Source organism: Pongo abelii, chromosome 14 (assembly GCF_028885655.2).
Source record: "Pongo abelii isolate AG06213 chromosome 14, NHGRI_mPonAbe1-v2.0_pri, whole genome shotgun sequence".
NCBI classification, from domain to species: Eukaryota; Metazoa; Chordata; class Mammalia; order Primates; family Hominidae; genus Pongo; species Pongo abelii.
This window is the reverse complement of record NC_071999.2, coordinates 40,517,348-40,537,946: the sequence shown is the minus strand read 5'-3', so window position 1 is coordinate 40,537,946 and position 20,599 is coordinate 40,517,348. Positions and strand designations below refer to the sequence as shown.

Sequence of the window (20,599 nt, the reverse complement as noted above, 5' to 3'; positions counted from 1 at the left end):
ACTTTAGTCTTCCTTATATACTCTTTTTTTGCTGTTTAATCATGAATTTGGTTTATCTCATAGAGATAATTTTAGATGGCTTTTAGAATTATATGACCCAGAAATATATTTCACACGTGAACATTTTAACTTTGATAAATTTAAATTAACTATAGTAACTTTATATTTTGGCTAGTGTTATTGACCAAATATTTCCAAATATAAATTTCTATTATTGGCCAGGGCAGTGGCTCATGCCTGTAATCCCAGCACTTTGGGAGACCGAGGTGGGTGGATCACTTTGAGGCCAGGAGGTCCAGATCAGCCTGGCCAACATGAGGAAACCCCATCTCTACTAAAAATACAAAAATTAGCCAGGCATGGAGGTGGGCACATGTAATCCCAGCTACTTGGGAGGCTGAGGCAGGAGAATTGCCTGAATCTGGGAGGCGGAAGTTGTAGTGAGCCAAGATTGCACCACCGCACTCCAGCCTGGGTGACAAAGTGAGACAACGTCTCAAAAAAAAAAAACACCAAACCAAAACAAAACAAAAAGCTTCTATTATCAATCTTCATTGATATTTGAACCAGCATACATCAAAACCTTACTAGTTACAGCGAGTTAAATGACAACACAAGGAACAAAAAGACAAATTCAGAAGCCTAGCATTGGCATATAATAAACACATGCAAAATATTGGCTGTTATTGTTATGTTCTGTAAGTTAACTGGCATGCTCTCTTAAATGAATCAATATCATGAAAAAAAGGTGGGGGTGTTAGGGTGGCTGGGAGCTATTCTAACTTTTAGACAAATAAGACGGAAGTATCAGATGTACTGTGTGGTCGCTGACTGGAATCCTGGCTTAAGCAAAACAATTGTTAAGACACATGGGAGATAATTAGAAAACCTTGATTATAGGCACAGTGTTAGATAATATTAGGGAACTGTCATAAGTTTTGTTAGATGTAATCATGGTGATCTGATTATATGGGAAAATACTATTTTTCATAGTGAAATATTTAGGGGTAAAGTATGATATATTTAATTTATTTAAAAATACTTCAGTAAACCAATAAAAGCTAAACTGTCAATAATTATAACATGTAGGTATTGGTTAATGGGTATTGTTATTAGGAATTGGTACTTTTTCTTTGTTTAAAAATTTTCATAGTAAAGTCAAAATCAATTAAAACAGAGTACAAAAACAAGCAAAACCTTTCCAATCAATCCAAGTCTTTCCTATGTTTTGGGTTGTTCTAAATAAGAATGCTTTAAATGACTTGAAAATTTGTTTCTCTAAAATATGTTAAAATTGCGTTCTCGTTAAGTGTGGATTAAACATTCCCTTTGCAATTTTATACTGTTAATTGGCTTAATATGGCCTTTTGTCATCAAATGAACTTCAGCAAATCAGTAAACAATTTTCAAATACATTATTAAGGAACAGAACCTGAAGTCATGAAACATTAATAAAGAGAAGTGTTAAGATTATATTTGTCTATTAATTAAATGTGTTTCTTTTTATAGTTTTTCATAGGGTGGAATTGAGTATATTATGAAGAAAGATAATCTTTGATCTAAAGTTGCAATTTGATTAGCAAAATCTATTAGCACTTGGACGGGTGTGGTGGCTCATGCTGATAATCCCCACACTTTGAGAGGCTGAGGTGGGCGGATCAGGAGTTCCAGAGCAGCCTGGCCCACATGGTGAAACCCCATCTCTACTAAAAATACAAAAATTAGCCAAGCGTGGTGGTGCACGCCTTTAATCCCAGCTACTGGGGAGGCTGAGGCAGGAGAATTGCTTGAGCCCGGGAGGCGGAGGTTATAGGGAGCCAAGATTGCACCATTGCACTTCAGCCTGGGCAACAAGAGTGAAACTCAAAAAAAAAAAAAAAAATCTATCAGCACTTTATTTTTTTAATTTAATTTTTTGTAGAGACAGGGTTTGGCTATGTTGCTCAGGTTGGTCTCAAACTCCTGGCCTCAAGCAATCCTCCTGACTCCGCCTCCCAAAGTGCTGGGATTACAGGCGTGAGCCACCACATCCAGCTTTAAGCACTTTCATAGGAATGCTAGTCCCACATAGGACCGAAAGCTTTGGAGGTGTGGAATGGCTTGCTGACCGCATTTCTTTTGACTCCTCTGCTCATATCTGACATGACTGAGCATTGTGCAGGATATTTTAAAAGAACTAATTCTTACTGGATAACAGGGAGAGGTTTTCTTTTTTCTTTTTCTTTCCTTCTTTTTTTTTTTTTTTTTGATAGTGTATAAAAACTTCCAGGGCATTTAGAAAAGGTAGAGGGCATCTAGAAGAGAAATTAATCACTAGCTTTTTTTTTTTTTTTTTTTTTTTTAAAGAATATCCTACCTATGTATTATGGAGAAATGATAGGTAACAAATGGAAGAAAATGCAATCTATATAACCAGTGCAATTCATCATAGCATTGTGAGGGTAAAGCAAGACAATCCATGGAAGATGCTTAGCACAATGCCTGGCATATAATAAACACACGCAAAATATTGGCTATTATTATTATCATTATCCCAAGATAGTTCCTAAGAAAATTAGTTTTATATATCTTAGTGAAAAGTAAATACTTTCACCTACAAACAGTGGAGCATCTTAAATCTTCATGTGTCAGTTCTAGAAGTTTTCCAGATATTAAGTAGAAGGATAATTATGGGGCTACAAATTAGTTTCAAGATCACTTCTAACTGCTTAATATTCTGTTTCAGCTGGAAAGAAAGGTTAAAGGAGACTGAATTTGGCCTAGTTTTGCATGATAATGCTGTGGTTAGACACAGAGGTGACATGTGGCTGGTGAAATTAAAGTGCATAAAGCAGGCTCTCTTTTCCTTTCCATAGGTAGGATTCTTCTAAGAGCATACACTTAACAGTGTTCCTGCTGTTTTCAGTTTCTTCTTTAACAGCCTAAAATTTTCAAAGCAGAACAAGCTCTATAGGATTTTTTTCCCTCTCTTTTTCTGAAAGGGTGATTCAGCTGGCTAAGTGGGAAGGAACAAGAAAAGAGGATAAAGAGACATTCAGTATAAGCAAACAGAGCCTAGGACTGCTTTGGAAGTTCTGTATAAATCTATAAAGTTCCCTGTCACCCTATTATGTCTCCAACAAGCAACAGTGGAGATATAAACAAACAAACACAAAAACACTTCACTATTTCTGGTTACCAGTGTCTGTGAAGTCTACCTTTTTAGTTGCACTTTTCTTGGTTCTTCCATTTTTTTCAATCAGAAGGAGAATAGCTTAATATGTCACTGGGTAAACAAAAAAATGACTGTAACTTCTTAAAGGTATGGACTAAGTCTTATTGCCTTTGTATCTCCAGTGTCTGGCACAGAGTAGGTTGTCAATAAACACTTGTGTAATGAAAGAATGAGTGAATGAATAAAAGTATTAATTTAAATAAATGAATATCTCATGAGTTTAAAACAGTATCCAAACACTGCCAATCAATACCTTGTCCCTCAGCACTGCCATATTAGCAAGTCTAATGAAAACAATTTTAAACATACTGTGGATTATATGTTAAGGTAGCATTCAACATACATTGAAACAAGTTATTTCAAATTTGGCAGCAGGGTTATTTGGCAGATGGTATATAATTAAATTTACACATTCACACTTTTATCTTTTAGTTTTATATCACCCTAACTACTACTAACACACCTAGTAGTTTTGCCCATACTTCATGTTTTGTTGTTTAAAACTAAGCATTAGGTAGATTATGATCAAGTAAAAGGAATTAATTTCATTTTAGATGTTGTTAACTTACGGTGAAAAAGAAAGATAAAATAAACACAGAAACTTGCTCTAGTTGAGATTGCAGCGAGCAAAGATCATGCCACTGCACTCCAGCCTGGGTGACAGAGGGAGACTCCATCTCAAAAACAACAACAACAACAACAAAAAACCCAACTTGCTCTAGATTGCTGAGTCATGCCATTCCCCACCTTACCAATATAAACTCTTTTCTGTGTGGTAGATAGACATTTGGTAGTATCGAGGGTGGATGGTTGAAGAGTATTCACACTTCAGTGCATCCATTTGCATTATCACATTTCAAAGCCTCAAGGCATTATCACTTCCTTTTATTAAGTGGCATAATAATTTGGAAAAATGGTTATGCTTATCATCATCTGTCAGTCAAACAACTCCTGTGTTAACAAAATATATTTTTTCCACTCAATGAATGGGTGTGTGTATGTGATGTCTTATGTTCATGTCAATATTAGTAGGACTTGGTTTTGTGATGAAACTATTTCACTTATCAGAGGGCATGACTGGGAAACAGGAAAATTCTATTTACACTTTAATGAGCAGAGACTGTGCTTCACGTCAAAGTCATGTAACCACTGTAATTTAAGAGTCGAGTTCATATGAGTATATGTAAATAACTGAAGCCCTAGCATATATCATGTTGTAAGATAGATTTCACCATAAGGAATACCTATATAAATGGGGTGGGGAGGAAATCTCTAAACCTACTGTTGGTTGGTGTTGAAAAGATAGGTCAAAGGCAGATTGTTTCATCTGCTGATCCTCATATCAAACAATAAACATAGCCTCTAACCTGTACACATAATAAATAAAACTTGAACCTGTGATGTCTAATCAAATGAGAGGTCTAAAAAATCTTACTGATAAAGAACTTTTTTTTTGCTCCTGTGCTCTTCAAATGTTCAATTAAGTGGGCCAAAGAACAAGTAAGAATATTATAAAATATTTCAGTCTAAATAAATGTGCATCTAAAGTTCTAATAAACATTTAATATAACCTTAGTGTTTTGATGTTACAGTTTTGATAATTTGACAACTCAAATAGATGATAAAACAGAATTATTTATTGAATTAAAAATATTTTATTAAATGGCATTATTTTTTAATTTTATTAGAATAAAAAATAAATCAGAGGAATCAAATAACCTTCACTAGGTTTTTGTCAATCATACCAAAGACAGTGAACTCTCAAATGATAATTATGGAAATTTGCTTTGTCACTGCCACTCACTGAACACCACTTGTGTGTCAGGCATTATACTAGGTGCCTTAACTACTTTACGGTGTTAAAATCTTTCAACAACCCTATTATGTAAGTATGATTGTGTTCATTTTAAAGATGAGAAAACAAGTTCAGAGAATTTAGAAAACATCTTAAATTTGCACAATATGTGACAGAGAAACAAATATTTGAGCGAAGCCTACATTCTTTTCATGTTCCAGTTACAACCTCTTAATTTTTTTTCCCAATTCCCACTATTGTTCAAGCCACTTTCAGCTGTGTTTTCTGAAACTTTCATTCAAGTTTCCCAACTGATACAACACAGAATTTCATGAAGCCTGTGTAATGTCATGGTATAAAGAAAGAAAATAAATATTTATTTTTTTGGCATTGTACATTTCATAGTTTCTTAATTTTTTCATATAGTAAAGAATATAAAAAGTATTTGGGGTACCACATGTTTATTGAAACAAATTCTAGAATTATTCACTGCTAAGAATTATTACTGGGATCAGGACTCCCAGTGTTTGTTTAGAAACAACTACTTTTGTTGTTAGAGATCTTTTAGAATGTTCTTGGTCATATCATTCAAGTATTTCAATTCTTCCTTGAGCTTCTGAAGAGTAAGAAACTCTCCATTACAATTTTCATTTGCGGTATTGATTATAACTACAAGAATTTCATGTGCTTCTTAGTGGACATCTCTTCATTGCGATAATATTGCACCATAGTAATTTTTCCTTCCAATTATATTATTATACTTCAAATGTCATTTTCCCATGAGGCATATAATAAGATATATTTTCATACATTAAAATCTTGTTTATCGATGGATTTTATACAGGATAGTCTCAGGTTTCTAGCTCATTTGTAAGAAGCTCCTATTAAGAAAGTCAATGAAGCATGGGAACAACGCACGAGTAATTTATTAACATATCAAGAGGCTTTAATTTGCTAACATTTTCCTATCATGCTAGGGTGACAGAATAGAAAGAACAAATTGCTAATGCACAGAATATAGTAAAATTGGAAGAAAAGCTATCTATCTTTTAAGAGCTCATGGATTCAACTGTTAACAGCATGAAGAACTACATGCTTGCAAAACTACAGTTTGTAGTCACATTGCCTAATTTATTTCGGCTCCATCTGTTTACCTGTATTATTTACTTAACACTATATAAAATTAGAGGAGCACATGTGAGGCACAAAAGGAAAAGCTCCGCCAAAGGAAATACACATTACACAGATTAGCATAAAAACCCTGAAATGGGCTGGGCGTGGTGTCTCACGCCTGTAATCCCAGCACTTTGGGAGGCTGAGATGGGTAGATCACAAGGTCAGGAGTTCAAGACGAGCCTGGTCAACACAGTGAAACCCTGTCTCTACTAAAAATACAAAAAAGTTAGCCAGGTGTGGTGGCGGGAGCTTGTAATCCCAGCTACTTGGGAGGCTGAGGCAGGAGAATCGCTTGAACCTGGGAGGCGGAGGCTTCAGTGAGCCAAGATTGCACCACTGCACTCCAGCCCGGGTGACAGAGCGAGACTCCGTCTCAAAAACAAACAAACAAACAAAACCTTGAAATGTTTATATCTTCAGTTACTGCAGAAACAGTGACTTCCTCATTTATTTTAACTCATTTTTTCCTACATGGATAAACGAAAAAAATCTATGATTACCAGCAAATATGTTACCAGATGCCTTCTATAACCCGTACTAATCATAACGAGTGCCACATTTTCTTTGGCTGGGCTAGTGTTTCAAGAACATTTGAGTCCAAACATCTTAGTGAGGCTGAGCCTGTACTCCCCAGTGAGGCACAGTTCCCACTATACCTATCTCGTAAATGCTGGCCTCTCATATTACTGGTAACTATCTGGGTTTTCATTTTTGCTCTGAGCTGAACTCCCTTCAAGTGGCTGGGAGTATGTCTGCTTTATTCACTCCTGTACACTCTTTCACTTGTAGAGTGTTTGACATATAGCACATGTGTGATAAATATTTGTTGACTGAACAACTGAAAGAATGAATAAATAGATGGAGAGAAAAAAGGAGCTTCAGTCTATAAGTTTCCTTTAAACAGAACATCCCAGTTGATTTCAAATAAAAAGAACTTCCTTCCTTGTTTTAAAAATAATACAATAGCCATAATAGTAGTCATCGTATGAGGTTGTAATATGCTACCTAAGAATCTATATTCTGAATTTTTATTGTATATATATATATATTTTATAATGTCTAAGTAATGGCTATTCAATTAATGTTAAATAAAATACATGCAGACAAGATTTTGTCAAAGAAAGAACTAGTTTGACAGTTTTCATCCTCACATCAATAAATTAGTTTGGTTTTGTTTTATACCCCAAAATTACACTTCAACCTTGGCAAGTCATGCATGCCATTCAAATATTCTCATCCAATATGAACGCAGTAGCATATATTCATCATCATTATTTGAAATATAATTCAAAGCATATGGCCTATATCAATGATTCACCACTGTATTATTGTCGTATACATAGCATTAGCTAATACTGATGTCCCCGCACTATTCTAAGTCCTTTATGCTTATTAACCCATCCACCACTCCACACAACAACCCTATTATTATTGATGTCTCATTATATAGGTGAGGAAATTAAGACAAAGAGAAACTAATACTCTTGTCTAAGGCTCCACAGCTGGTAAATGGCAGAATTAGGATTTGAATGTAGACAGTCTAGCTACAGAGTTCTTGTTCCTAATCTTGTCCCTAATCCAAAATTCTGAAATCTCAAATGCCCCAAATCCAAGTTTTTGAGCACTGATGTGATGCTTAACAGAAACACTGCAGCATTTTGGATTTTGGGTTTTCAGATTAGGGATGCTCAACTGGTAGGTATATAATATATATATAGATATTTCAAAATCAAGAAAGATCCAAAATCCAAAACACTCTGGTCCCAAGCATTTCAGATACAGGATACTCAACCTGCATGTATTGTCTCTTGTGTGGGTCTCTCTAAAATATTGCACTTTATTTTTAATTTTTTGGGGGACTGATCTTATTATTTAGATAATCTATAACTAGATTTGTTCCTGAAGGGCAGGCTGCATGAATTACAATGCTTCCCTCTACCTTATCTTAAATAATTTAGTTACCTGAATATGGTAAATAGTTAAAAATTTTTGGTTGACTCACATTGGAAGAATTACTATATTTGCAAGGATATTAGAATTCATTTGTTAGCAATTCATTTCTACCAGTTGTCTGACTCTCAGTAAGATGCTGGCTAACTGATCTTTTAGGTCCCTTTAACATCTATAATACCACAGCTAAAATTATCCGTGAGCTACCAACTAAAATTTAATAGGGAGTTATATAAAATAAAAGAACTGGAGACTGAATGACACATAAGAACATGAAAAAATTAGTAAACAGTCTTCAAAAGAGGCTAAGAAATATTCCATGTGTAACAATAATACTTAATACTCAGGAAGTGCTTCTATGTGCCAAGTACTATGTTATATTCTTTAAATATACATGTCATTAGATCTGTACAACTATTTGACATGGGACAGTATTATTATTCTCATATTACAAATGGGACAAGAGAAACTAGCTTTAGGTCACACAGCTAGTAACTAGTGCAATATAGAACTTCAACTTGGGTAGGTCTAGGTTTCAAAGGCCAGAAAAGGGGCAGAAGCAGGCATGCTGAGTTAAAAATCATCTGTGGGATTAATTTTAAATTGGCTTTAATGTTGTTTCCCTAAATCACAGGGCTTATGCTGCTCTTGTCAATTAGCCCCTTAAACCTGCCCCCAAAACCAAATGTATACACAAATACCTTTCAGCTTTCTATGGATTGCTACATCAGACAATCAAGTCTGATAGAAAAGAGAGATACATTCAAAGTCAATGGGCTGAGGCTTTACTATGGGTTCTAACATACGTAAACTTTAAGGCAGGCCTCTGGCGTAAGCTTAGACTATAGAGCAGCTTTTTGGGCTTAGTTCCCAGTTCTTCACTGAATTTCAAACAGTTTAGTATCACACTGTAGTTTCCTCTGGACAAATGAGGTGAGCTAATAAAAATTTTGCCTTTTATTTCTTATTACCGTTATGCACCATTTTCTTGCCATCTTTTGGGCCGTATCTTCTCTCTCATATACAGACAGACACTTGATAAAATTAACTGACTTTCTTTTCAGTATTGTATTTCCCTACAATGTGTGTATTTTATGGTCAATATAAATGTCTTATCATCTAAGGAACATATCATATAAATGATTTGCCATCATATTTTCTACTAATTTTAGGTTTTTAACCTTGACTTTAAAGCCTAGGATATATGAGAAACCTCTCTCTACATCTGCTATTTCTCAAATACCCATTTCATTTTGCCTATGCTAGTACTAGGTTACCTTCTTGTAGCTTAATTCCTGTGCTAAGAATTGGTAAGATTTAGAAAATGACTATGTAAGTCAAGATAATCAGTTTCACTTTCTTACAAACATTAACTGGCTATACATACTCTGACAGAAATACTATTAGACTATAGCCTTATGAAGAAAGCTGACTTCTATATATTTAAAAGTTACCTTTGATAGATCCCTGAAGTTTCCTGGAAGAGTCAGGTCCAATTCTTCTGATTCATAGTTGGTTAACACCCACGGAAACACTGGATATTGGTTCAGATCATTATATGTCCGTCCTAGTAAAGAAAAACAGAAATAAAAATTTGTATACACAAAATGCTTATGAAATAGTTTCTGTTTTTACAAAGCATCCATTGAATTTCAGAAGAAAAGTAACTTTTTACTTATTGAACCATATCTTTAACTCTGCTAACAATGCATTTCAAGTGAATGCACTCAATAATTGTTTTAAGACGTAACTAGAATTACTATTTATAAGATTGTGATAGAGGCTACTGGCTGGCTATTGTAATTGATTCTCCTCTTCCTGTGTTACACCACGTTTCTCAGCCTCCCTTAGAAGTAGCTATGGCCATGGGATTTAGTTCTAATCTACAGAATGTGAGCAAAGTCTCTTCAAGGCTTGGCCCACTGAAACTTCCTGCATGTGTGTCTCATCTCTCTTCTGCTGATGTAGATAATATTGCAACCCTGGAAGCAGAGCCTTCTCAGTCAGAGGCCCTGAAAGTAATTATGGAGGAAGTCACCCCACTGAACTGCACATCTGCAGCTTATGTGATGGTATTCTATTTTATCTTTTATTGATTGATTGATTGATTGATTGATTGATTGATTTTGAGATGGAGTCTCCCTCTGTTGCCCAGGCTGGAGTGCAGTAGCGCGATCTTGGCTCACTGCAACCTCTGCCTCCTGGGTTCAAGCAATTTTCCTACCTCAGCCTCCTGAGTGGCTGGGATTACAGGCACACGCCACCAAACCTGGCTAATTTTTGTATTTTTGGTAGAGATGGGGTTTCACCATGTTGGCCAGGCTGGTCTCGAACTCCTGACCTTGTGATCCACCTGCCTCAGCCTCCAAAAGTGCTGGGATTACAGGCCTGAGCCACTGCACCCAGCTGTGATGGTATTCTATTATAATGAATATATATCTAGAAATTATATTATGAGTACACAGAATACTATGTTAAACTTATATCAAGAATGAATGCAGAGAATTTGCAAGTGGACAGAAATACTCTGAAGCTAGGATGAAAAACTACAGAGGCAGATGTCAATCATACATTTTTTCACTCCTTAAGTTCATGAATTTTTTTTATCTTATGTTGTTTCACTTTAGCGAAGAACTGCTGGATCTCAGGATGAATATGTCCGTTTATGCTTTGGTAGAATGACTTAAATATTTCAGGTATGATATTGAGGCACAGTGGGAATGGGGAAAGTTTAGGGGAGCAAGCTGTGGCCCCCCCCCCATAAACTGGAACTGAAAAAACATATGTTCAGGTGAAATTAAGAGAATAGCTATTAAAGAAACAGGATCCTAAGAAAACTTTTGTTGAACAAAATTATTTTTCATAAAAATGGTTATGATCCAATTATCAGTAATTTTCTAAATTTCCATTAAAATTCATACAAAACAGCTATTTCACTGGTATTTAGTGATATGAGTTTCATCCAGTGTGCTGTGGTTGCACACACCACGTGTACTATCACAGTAGCATAGATATGCAGATATTATCTTGTTCATCATCAGGAAACTACATTAAATGATATCTGCTCTTACAGCATTTGGAAAACATAACTGTGAAATAGAAAAAAAAAAGAACTACAATCTGAGTAAGAACCAAAATCTGCAATTGCAAGCACCAAACCAAATTAATACATTTAGAAAATATTTTATTGATGACTATTTTATCTGTTTATTATATGAAGCTTTGCATTTTACAACTAAACTGCATATTGCTTTAAATGTATAAACTGGTATGGGTATGTAATATAGGTGTGTGTAATGGCAGCAGAATGTTGCTTCCACTTTGCATTTACTGGGATGAGGTTACAGCTAGGTTAGGGCTTCCCCTGTGTTGCCTCACCACAGTTCTCATACAGACCTCTATTATACCGGATACACATTGCTGTTTACTTCTCTGCCTCTCCCCCAGTCTGTAAACTCATAAATTTCAGGGCTGGGTTGTTTGTTTGTTTGTTTGTTTTAATCTCTGTGTGTTGGCATATGCCATCTGCCCAATAAATGTTTGTTGATGGAATGGATATGCATGTGATAAAAATGGAATAAAATGATCCAAATTTCAGAAGATGAACAAATATAAGTCAAGTAAAGGAAAACTGCAGAACATTATCTTTAGAAGATGAAGATTAAGCAATGGCATAGAGGTATATATGAGAGAGAATGATATTGTAAATGTCTACATTAAACTAGAAGAAAATATCTACAGCTAGGTAGCTCAAGCAATCAATAAACCCACTTGTGTTTAAGTCTATGGTGAATAATAATAATGATGAGATTAAACAAGAGTCTGGAGCCATATTAAAGTCTTCTGACATGACAATAATCTGCTAAAACAGTACCAATATTGTAAAATAAAAGCTGTACAATTCTAAACTTGAAAATTTATTATTAATAGTTCATATGTATGCTAACCTAGGACACCTGATTGGGCTCAGTATTTTTTTTATATGTATATATACAAAGAGTACAGATTGGCTAGACAGAGCTATTTCTGGGATCCTAAATGGGTCCATGGCAGAGTTTAGAGCTCTTCCATTTTCTGGGGGGAACCGTTCTACTTAAAAATCTGTAGATTTTAATGAAAAGCAAGTATTCCAGTGTATATTTTTAAAATAGAATAATGCTGATGCTACCTATCTAGATATAACATATATTAAATAAATTAATTGATAGATGAAAATCAGATACCACAATTGTTAAAATAATTTCTGATGAAGCTTTATAATTTCTATATTAAGGAAAACTGTTAAAATAAAAAGCCAATTTACATAAACACGTATTTAAATGTACCGTATAAATGCTAACAGCATAAAAATGTAGAGTATATTTGAAGACACTAGCCTTTTAATAGAAATGATTTTCTAAGAAAGAGAAGGATACTGCTTGAGGGTAGAGGGAAGGAGGAAGGTAAGGATCCAAAAACTACCTATTGGGTACTACGCTTATCGCCTGGGTGACAAAGTAATCTGTACACCAAACACCTGTGACATGTAATTTATCCCTATAAAAAATCTGCACATGTATTCCTTGAACCTAAAATAAAAGTTAAAAAAATATAATGCTATTTTTTGGAAAAAAATACAAAGAAGAAAAGCATTATTTAAAAATGCACACACACATATACACAAAATGAATGATGCCAATAGCCATATTTCATGTCTATTATTCTGTCCTGAATTTTTTTTTGTAATTCACTTTCAATAATCTTTGAGAGGTCCTTTGAAAATAAGTGCTAAAAAGAAAATTTTAGTAATTTTTAAATTAGCAGAGATTTATAGCATTATTTTAATTCTAATAAATATAATAAACTATAAATAAATATAATGACATTAATGCTTGTTTTTAATAAAAATTTCTGCATAAGAGCCTTGTAAAATGGACAGTCATATATGTATTTGATTTGAATTAAAATGCACAATGTATTTGATGTTACATGGAAAAAAAGAGTGATTAAGTGGCACTTTGGGGTTTTGCATTGATATGTTTTAATCATGAATTAGCATTACTCCTTTAATTATTCTACTGAACACCTTTGTGAAATGAAAAAAAATATTGTTCATTAAATCATCCAAAAAGTGAGTTATTTCCAAAGTAATACTCATTAGGCTCTGGCATACCTAGATGTTTAATTACTAATTGTTTTGTTTTTTCTTTAGGATAGTTGATATTTAGTAAATACACTGGTGCTATAATTGGTAGGGTCCTTTCCTTTTCCAGCAGTGGTAAGTAAATATATATATTTGTGTGTGTGGAGATTATCTATCTATCTATCTATCTATCTATCTATCTATCTATCTATCTATCTATCTCCACACACACACACATACATACACTTTATTTTGCTAACTATGCTTATAAGAATTTATCTTAGAAGATGAATATTAAATACCGCAAGCCTATGACACTAATCTACTCAAATAATAAAAGTGAAACACAGTAAATGAGATCTCAGAAACACTGGATATGTTTCTTCGTTAAAAAAAAACTTTTTAATTAAACCATCCAATTTAATGTTTTTATATGGCACTTTGGTTTTGAAGGTAAAGTGATCTAGAGACAGCTGACAAAGAAATTATAACTGCAATTCCTTGGTGAAAATGTTAATGACAGCAAAATATTGTTTAATTAGATGATTGCAGCATCTGGATTAACACTCTTTAAGAGCGATGTTCCTGTGCTTGTCTGCTTCTTCACACTTTACAGACATTTTGTCATCTCTAGGTCATTAGGAAAGAATTTTTAATGATTTTTCTAGAAGCAAGCAGTTCAAGTTACATCTAATTAGATGACAATAATAAGCCCAACACATGCAGTAGCTAAATATATACATAATTAACCAGGGAGGGCTTGTTCATCACAGAGTAAAAAAGTGGAAAATGCTAAACAGGAGAAAAAGGTTGGGGTTGGAGAAGTCGTGCTGAATTCTTTAGCTGATCATATGAAAAACAACTCAAAATCCTTAAAAAAAATTCTCAAGTTTAACAGGGAATCATTTACACAAAGCTATGTTAGCGGTTACTCTCCTATTTTTTAAAATGCAAGAATTACAGGCTTTAACATCTTTTCCATAATATTATCTAACAAGGTATAAAATAAGGCATAGATTGTATTTTTCAGAAAACAAACAGAAATCAGGTCAATTTGGGAACTGAAAATTGAAACCACATTTTTAGTAGAACTCTAAGTATCATTAAGATTATTTTACACAATCATCTAAAATTTAATGTTCTTTGAAAAAAATCAAGTGTTTCAAAAATAGTTAAATAAATTATGCCATATTTCTAAGTTGGACTCTCATGTAGTTTTAAAAGTCATGCCTTCAAAGAATATTTAGTGAAATGGAAAAAGTAGAAAGCAAACCTGTATACATTACAGGTTCCCAATGACACACCACACCCAGAGAAAGAAAAACAGAAAAATCACCCAAATGTCAACTGTGATATTTACGGTTAGACTTTTGAGTGGTTTAATTTTTAAAATTACCATTTTTTGTATTTCCAATTTTCTATAATGAACATTCATTAAATTTATAAATAGAATAAAACAAAGCCTAAGAACACATTTATGGGATTTTAGATGTCTTTTAAATACGTTTCCTGAATATTTGGCAAGCTTCTTTTACTATGTAAAGTATCTTTACAAAACTTACATACAGTAAATGTGTGTTTATTTATATGCAATTATGCACATCTACACATACCACAGGAGGGTGTAAAAAGTCTGCATAATGCATTAATACTATGATACTGAGACCATGTGCTTTATACAGAACCTTATTTCTGAAAGCATCTAGAAAGGAGAAAAGTGAAATTGGTCAAGTATGAGACACCTTAAGAAATGGGTCATAAAATGTACTTTGTATTTCATACTAAAATAATATTTTTGGGAAAGAAGATAAATCTGAGAGTGTAATAATAATGTAGAGTTTGGTACTGTTTTAATCTAAGTCTTAGAATTATTTATAGAATATTTGTGGATAATATTTATAGAAAATATGAAATTTATTAGGTCACATTGACCTAAATTTTTAAATGTGTGAAGCCAGAAAAGATTGTTTCATCTTGTCAACCAGATTCCAATTCTGTAACACTTCTCTTTAATCCAAGAGGTTTAAAGAATCCCTCATCCAGTAATTCTAGTGAATTTACATAATAGATCACAACATCCTGCAAATATTTACAAAAATAAATATTAAGTAACTTAATTTCATGGGTATTTACTGAGCAAAACTTTTTTTCTCATTGGGAAGATAAAATGCACATAAAATGCTAAGGATGCCCTATCGTAAGAGTCAAAATGTGTGATACTGACAGTGCTATATGAAGATTAATAAAATTATTTTTAGGTATTTTTTTAAAGAATGTAGATACAGGGCAGTAATTCTCAAAGTGTGGTCCCTAGATCAATGGCATCAGCATTAAATGGGGACTTCTTAGAAACGCAGCTTCTTGAGGCTCAATCCAAGCCTACTGAATCAGAACTTATGGCAGTGGGGACCAAAGATCTGTGTTTTAGCAATCCTGCTTTGGATACACTGAAGTCTGAGAACTGCTGGTATGGTGGATGCTGGGAGCAATGATGGCTGGTGGTGTTGATGGCTGGTGGTGTTCAGCTATGCCCGTCTCCAAGAATTGCTATCATTAGAAGCAAGCCCCCAATCCAGTCATGTCTCCTTCCCAGGAGTCTGCATCCAATGACTGCAGAGTGGAGGTAATGAAGACCTGGCTCCCTTGCCTCAAGCCAAGACAACTTTGAACGGTTACCGCAGCCCCAGGCACCACGTGGGATCTACTGAAGCCTTTGTCACAACTGCACTGAGATCTGAATCCTCCTTCTGCCCAGTTCTAATTTCTTCACTCCCCCACAGATGCTGATCCCAAGGGCTTTTCAATAAAAATCCTCAAGCAAATCTCTGTCTCAGAGTCTTTTTCTCTTGATCTAAAGCTTAACTGAAAACAGTGCCAGCTTCTACATTAAAGATAATAATTCCAGGCTCAGATCTAGTACTAGAATACCAGTATCTACAAAAGTCATGACAGTAAATAAACTTCAAAGGGTTAATTTGATGAAATGTAAAAGAAAATTACAAAATTGTTTTAAATCATTAATTATTTAGGTTTTAAAAGCAGCTAATAAGTTAAAGCTGGTGACTGGAGGTGAAGTTGTGTGGTACCAGGAATATCCTGGAACAGTACGCTGTAGTAACTGAATGAAGACTCTGGAGCTAAGCTGCCTAGGTTTGAATCCCGACTGTGTCACTTATTAACCCTATGACTTGGGCCAAGTTATTTAGCTACTTTCTACCTCATCTCTGTAAAATGGGTATAAGAACAGAACCTAACTCATGGGGCTACTGTGAGGATTAAATGAGCAAATACATATAAAGTCCTTAGAACAATGTTTGGCACATTATAAATTATTCAATAATCATAAACTATTATTTACTATTTTTTCTGAGTTCTTACTGTTAACAAATAAATGTTTCTTTTTTTTTTTTTTTTTGAGACGGAGTCTCGCTCTGTCGCCCAGGCTGGAGTCCAGTGGCGGGATCTCGGCTCCCTGCAAGCTCCGCCTCCCTGGCTCACGCCATTCTCCTGCTTCAGCCTCTCGAGTAGCTGGGACTACAGGCGCCCGCTACCACGCCCAGCTAATTTTTTTGTATTTTTAGTAGAGACGGGGTTTCACCATGTTAGCCAGGATGGTCTCCATCTCCTGACCTCGTGATCCACCTGCCTCGGCCTCCCAAAGTGCTGGGATTACAGGCGTGAACCACTGCGCCCGGCCAAGGAAAGTTTCAATAGGAAAAATGAAACAAAGACATAATAAAAATACTATTTTTTTTCTGAATCTTGATATCAAATAAAAATGTTTAAAACATATTATGACAAAATATAAGCCAACCATGTCTTGGCTTTAGATTACCTAAGAAATTACATTTGTCAAAAAGAAGACTAACATCCTATCTAGAAATGATAAACTTAAATTTCAATCAATCAAATGAAATAAATACTTCCTGAACAATAACCGTATCCCTAAAACAGTGTTATAAAATAGTATGATTATTTTTAGGACCCGTGTTCGTTAAAGTGATACTGGTACAACTTAACATCTTTACAGCACCCTTTATTTTAGGATCATAAGAGAACTCTGAAGGGTGATCTGATAAGAAGAGATGAATGGATACACACTGTCCACCAATCAGGAAAACAGGCAAATCTAATTGCTGCACTAACAAGTATTCAGTCATGGCATTAATGAAACTTCTCTAATAAAACCATCACCCATGTCTTTAATGCTGGTGCTCAGTTTAAACTGGCACTCCTATTTAAAATTTCAGGATGATAGCAAAGAAGAATTAAATTAATAGGAATTTATCCAGCAAGAGTACCTCAGGATATTCATATTCATAATTTTTTTCAATTGTCATTCTACTTATTAAGGTTTATTTTGCCTGGATAGTCATCTACATCTGACAAAATCCTTAAAGAGTTCATTTAAAGCTCATCTTTTCCAAGGTTTCCTCGAGTAGACTATTTCATATTAATCTCTCACTTCTCTAAACTTTTATTACACTGAATGCCACTTAATCCTGTACTTTCTTGTATGTTTTAAATGTTTTATATGCAAATCTTGTCCTGATAATTAGGTCTTAAATGGCTAATGCAATTGTGCTCAAACTTTTTGTATCAGAACCAACTAGAGGGCTTGCTGAAAGGCAGGTTGCCAGCTTCTGATTCAGTAGGCTTGAGGAGGAGTCTGAGGATCAGCATCTCTAACAGGTCTCCAAGGTAATAATGCTGGTCAGGGGACTACACTTGGATAACCATTGAACTAGAACAAATTACAGTGAAACTTTTTTGTATAATGATATTGTACAAAGTGTCATTTACTCTCTTTTTGCCATACCTGCTGCCATACGCTCATCCAAATACTTCACCTCACATTTTCTTCTTGGAATGCCCTCTGCCTACTTTCTAGTGAATTCTTAATCATATTTCAATTCCCAATTTAAATGTCACCTATGGGAAGCTTTTTCTGCTCTCTTAGTTATAAATAATGGCTCCTAGATTTGACTACCTCACATGGCTTCACATATACTCCCATTATAATACTTTTTTATACATTATAAAATTGTACACAATTTTATACATTCCAATACTTTTTAGTGGAATTACTGGTATATGTCTGTTTCCTCACTACATTACGATCTTTTTAAAGGCAGAAACCATACTTTACTTGCTTCTGTAGTCAGGGAAAAATAGAATATGTGGTACATAGTAAATATTCAGTAACAATTTACTATTACTACTGTAATACTCTCCTTATAGCACTAATGCTAAGGAATCTCAATTTTGATTTATGCCATACGTAATTATCAGTTTAATTTTTCTAAAGCTCCACATCGCATCCCCTTCTACTCTAACACTATACTGACTCTTAAAAGCCTCTTTATAATCTGGCTCTTCTCTAAGGCTCCAATATTATATATAATTCTCTACTCCAGACAAGGTATGATAATTCTGTCCACTGAATATACCATATATACACAACTGGCAGAAATTTGTGAAGCTCTTCTCTGTTTTTCTCCCCAAACACATTTTAAAATGCCTCCCCTCTGCTAAGCTCATGCAGCATTCATGATAGCAATGATTCAGCATTTACTATCAGCCATCTTAAAATGTCTTATTTATGTGTATTTCACTTATTCATCTAGACTGTAAGTGTTCTGTGTTCCTAGTCCCTATTGTTAATTTTTATCCCATTGCTTACAATAGTCAGGCTTTCACGTTTAGTCATAATAATTGCAAAGGAAGTACCCAGTAATTTTTGAAAAAATCAGTGGCCTATATAATCTTCATGTTATAAATAAAACAGACTTCAACGATTCAAAAAAGAATAGAAAGATGCTTTTAAATTCCCACCACAGTCTGCATGCTCTGGCTCAGAAACCCAAAGATTGTCCCAAATAGATAAAAGCATATTAGGCTCTATACTGCTCAGGTGCGACTTTTAGAAGGGATGACAACGTTATCTCTATCCAGATTTAGACACAGCAACCTTCCAGAGTTGGACAGATAAAGAGACTCCAAGAAAGTAACAGGCATGAAGTGGGTGGTAGTTACAGGTGGTACTGTACCACACTGTGGGAAATTGACCTTACATGAGTAAAATGCAGTGGGAAGGGATGGAGACTAGAAGAGACCCTTAAAACAATGAACTAGAAAACATTCCATCCAGAGCCTGGAGAAAAATCTCATTTTAGAATAGCAAAACCATTTAATATGAATGCCTGCTACATTGGAAACTGAACTGCAAGTGAGGTATATCACCCTGCCCTCCAGTTTTATATCCAACAGCTCCAAATAGCTAGCATAGCCAAGGGAAAAAAATCGTAAGTCCATCTAATGGTGTCTAATGATACTAAGTCTTGATAGGTCTCTCAAGAGCAGATAATATAAAAACCTAACACAGGGAATATGGAAAAATGTTACACAAGAACGTACAGAGAATATCATCCCGAAAAATCAGGTAAAGATCCATATAGCTGAAAATAATATACTGTAGGAACACATAATTTCAATAGTTTGAAATCTTTCTTAATTTGCAAAAAGATGTAGACCCCTGAGTATGAAGTTAATAATAATCTGGATTCTGGCTAGTAATTTATATTTGCGAATATAAGCAATGAATGAGAAATAAAATTGAGTTGAAGTTTTTGTCTTACTTAGGTATGATTTAAAAATGTTAATTCATTTTTGAGTTCAAATCAAGAAAAATAGTTTATAAGGCTTTTAAAAATGTAGTATCTCTAGGGGAATTAATAACAAGGTGCTTACATTTTAAATTACAAGAGCACTGAGCAAAAAATTGTTTGTAAAGCCAGAGAACAAACAATATAAAAAGCAAGAGAACATTAAAAAAATAGTATAAAACAAGATGACATAAGATCAAACATACCAGTTATTACAACAGATGTAAACATATTAAATATTGCTATTAAAATATTAAAAGTCCATGATAGAGTTAAAAGTTAAAATTCAATTTATGCTCCAGGACAGGAAGCTGGCAGATCTGGGATTCTATCCCTCTTCTCTTTGGTGTTGAAAGTTACGTTCTTTCTGCTACACCATGCTATTTACTTAAATATGCTCATGAAATTAAGTTCTTTACATTTCAGATGTTTAAATTCATTCTATTTATAAATAATGTGCTAATTAAATAGTATAACACATTTCTTTTATCTTTGAGGGAGTAAACAGGTTTATTCAAGATATATATGTGTATATACTACACATATGAATAAATGCATGTATATATGAACATATATACATGAATGTATTGGGATTAAAGTGAAAAAGCATTTTAATATATCAAATAGCTTTATTCCCTTTTGTGGACAAATCAAGTTTTGTCTATTTAATACATATC

At 34.2% G+C, this 20,599-nt stretch overlaps 1 protein-coding gene across 7 annotated transcripts in view; it reads right to left on the bottom strand.

Annotated features, from left to right (window-relative positions):
• Positions 1 to 20,599, bottom strand: part of NBEA (neurobeachin) — a 747,382-nt gene that overhangs the window by 95,104 nt on the left and 631,679 nt on the right. For all 7 annotated transcript variants that reach the window (XM_054528904.2, XM_054528905.2, XM_054528908.2 and 4 more), the window contains one exon: positions 9,590 to 9,702. In XM_054528904.2, the coding sequence (XP_054384879.2) occupies positions 9,590 to 9,702 (113 nt within the window). The remainder of the gene's footprint in view (positions 1 to 9,589; positions 9,703 to 20,599) is intronic.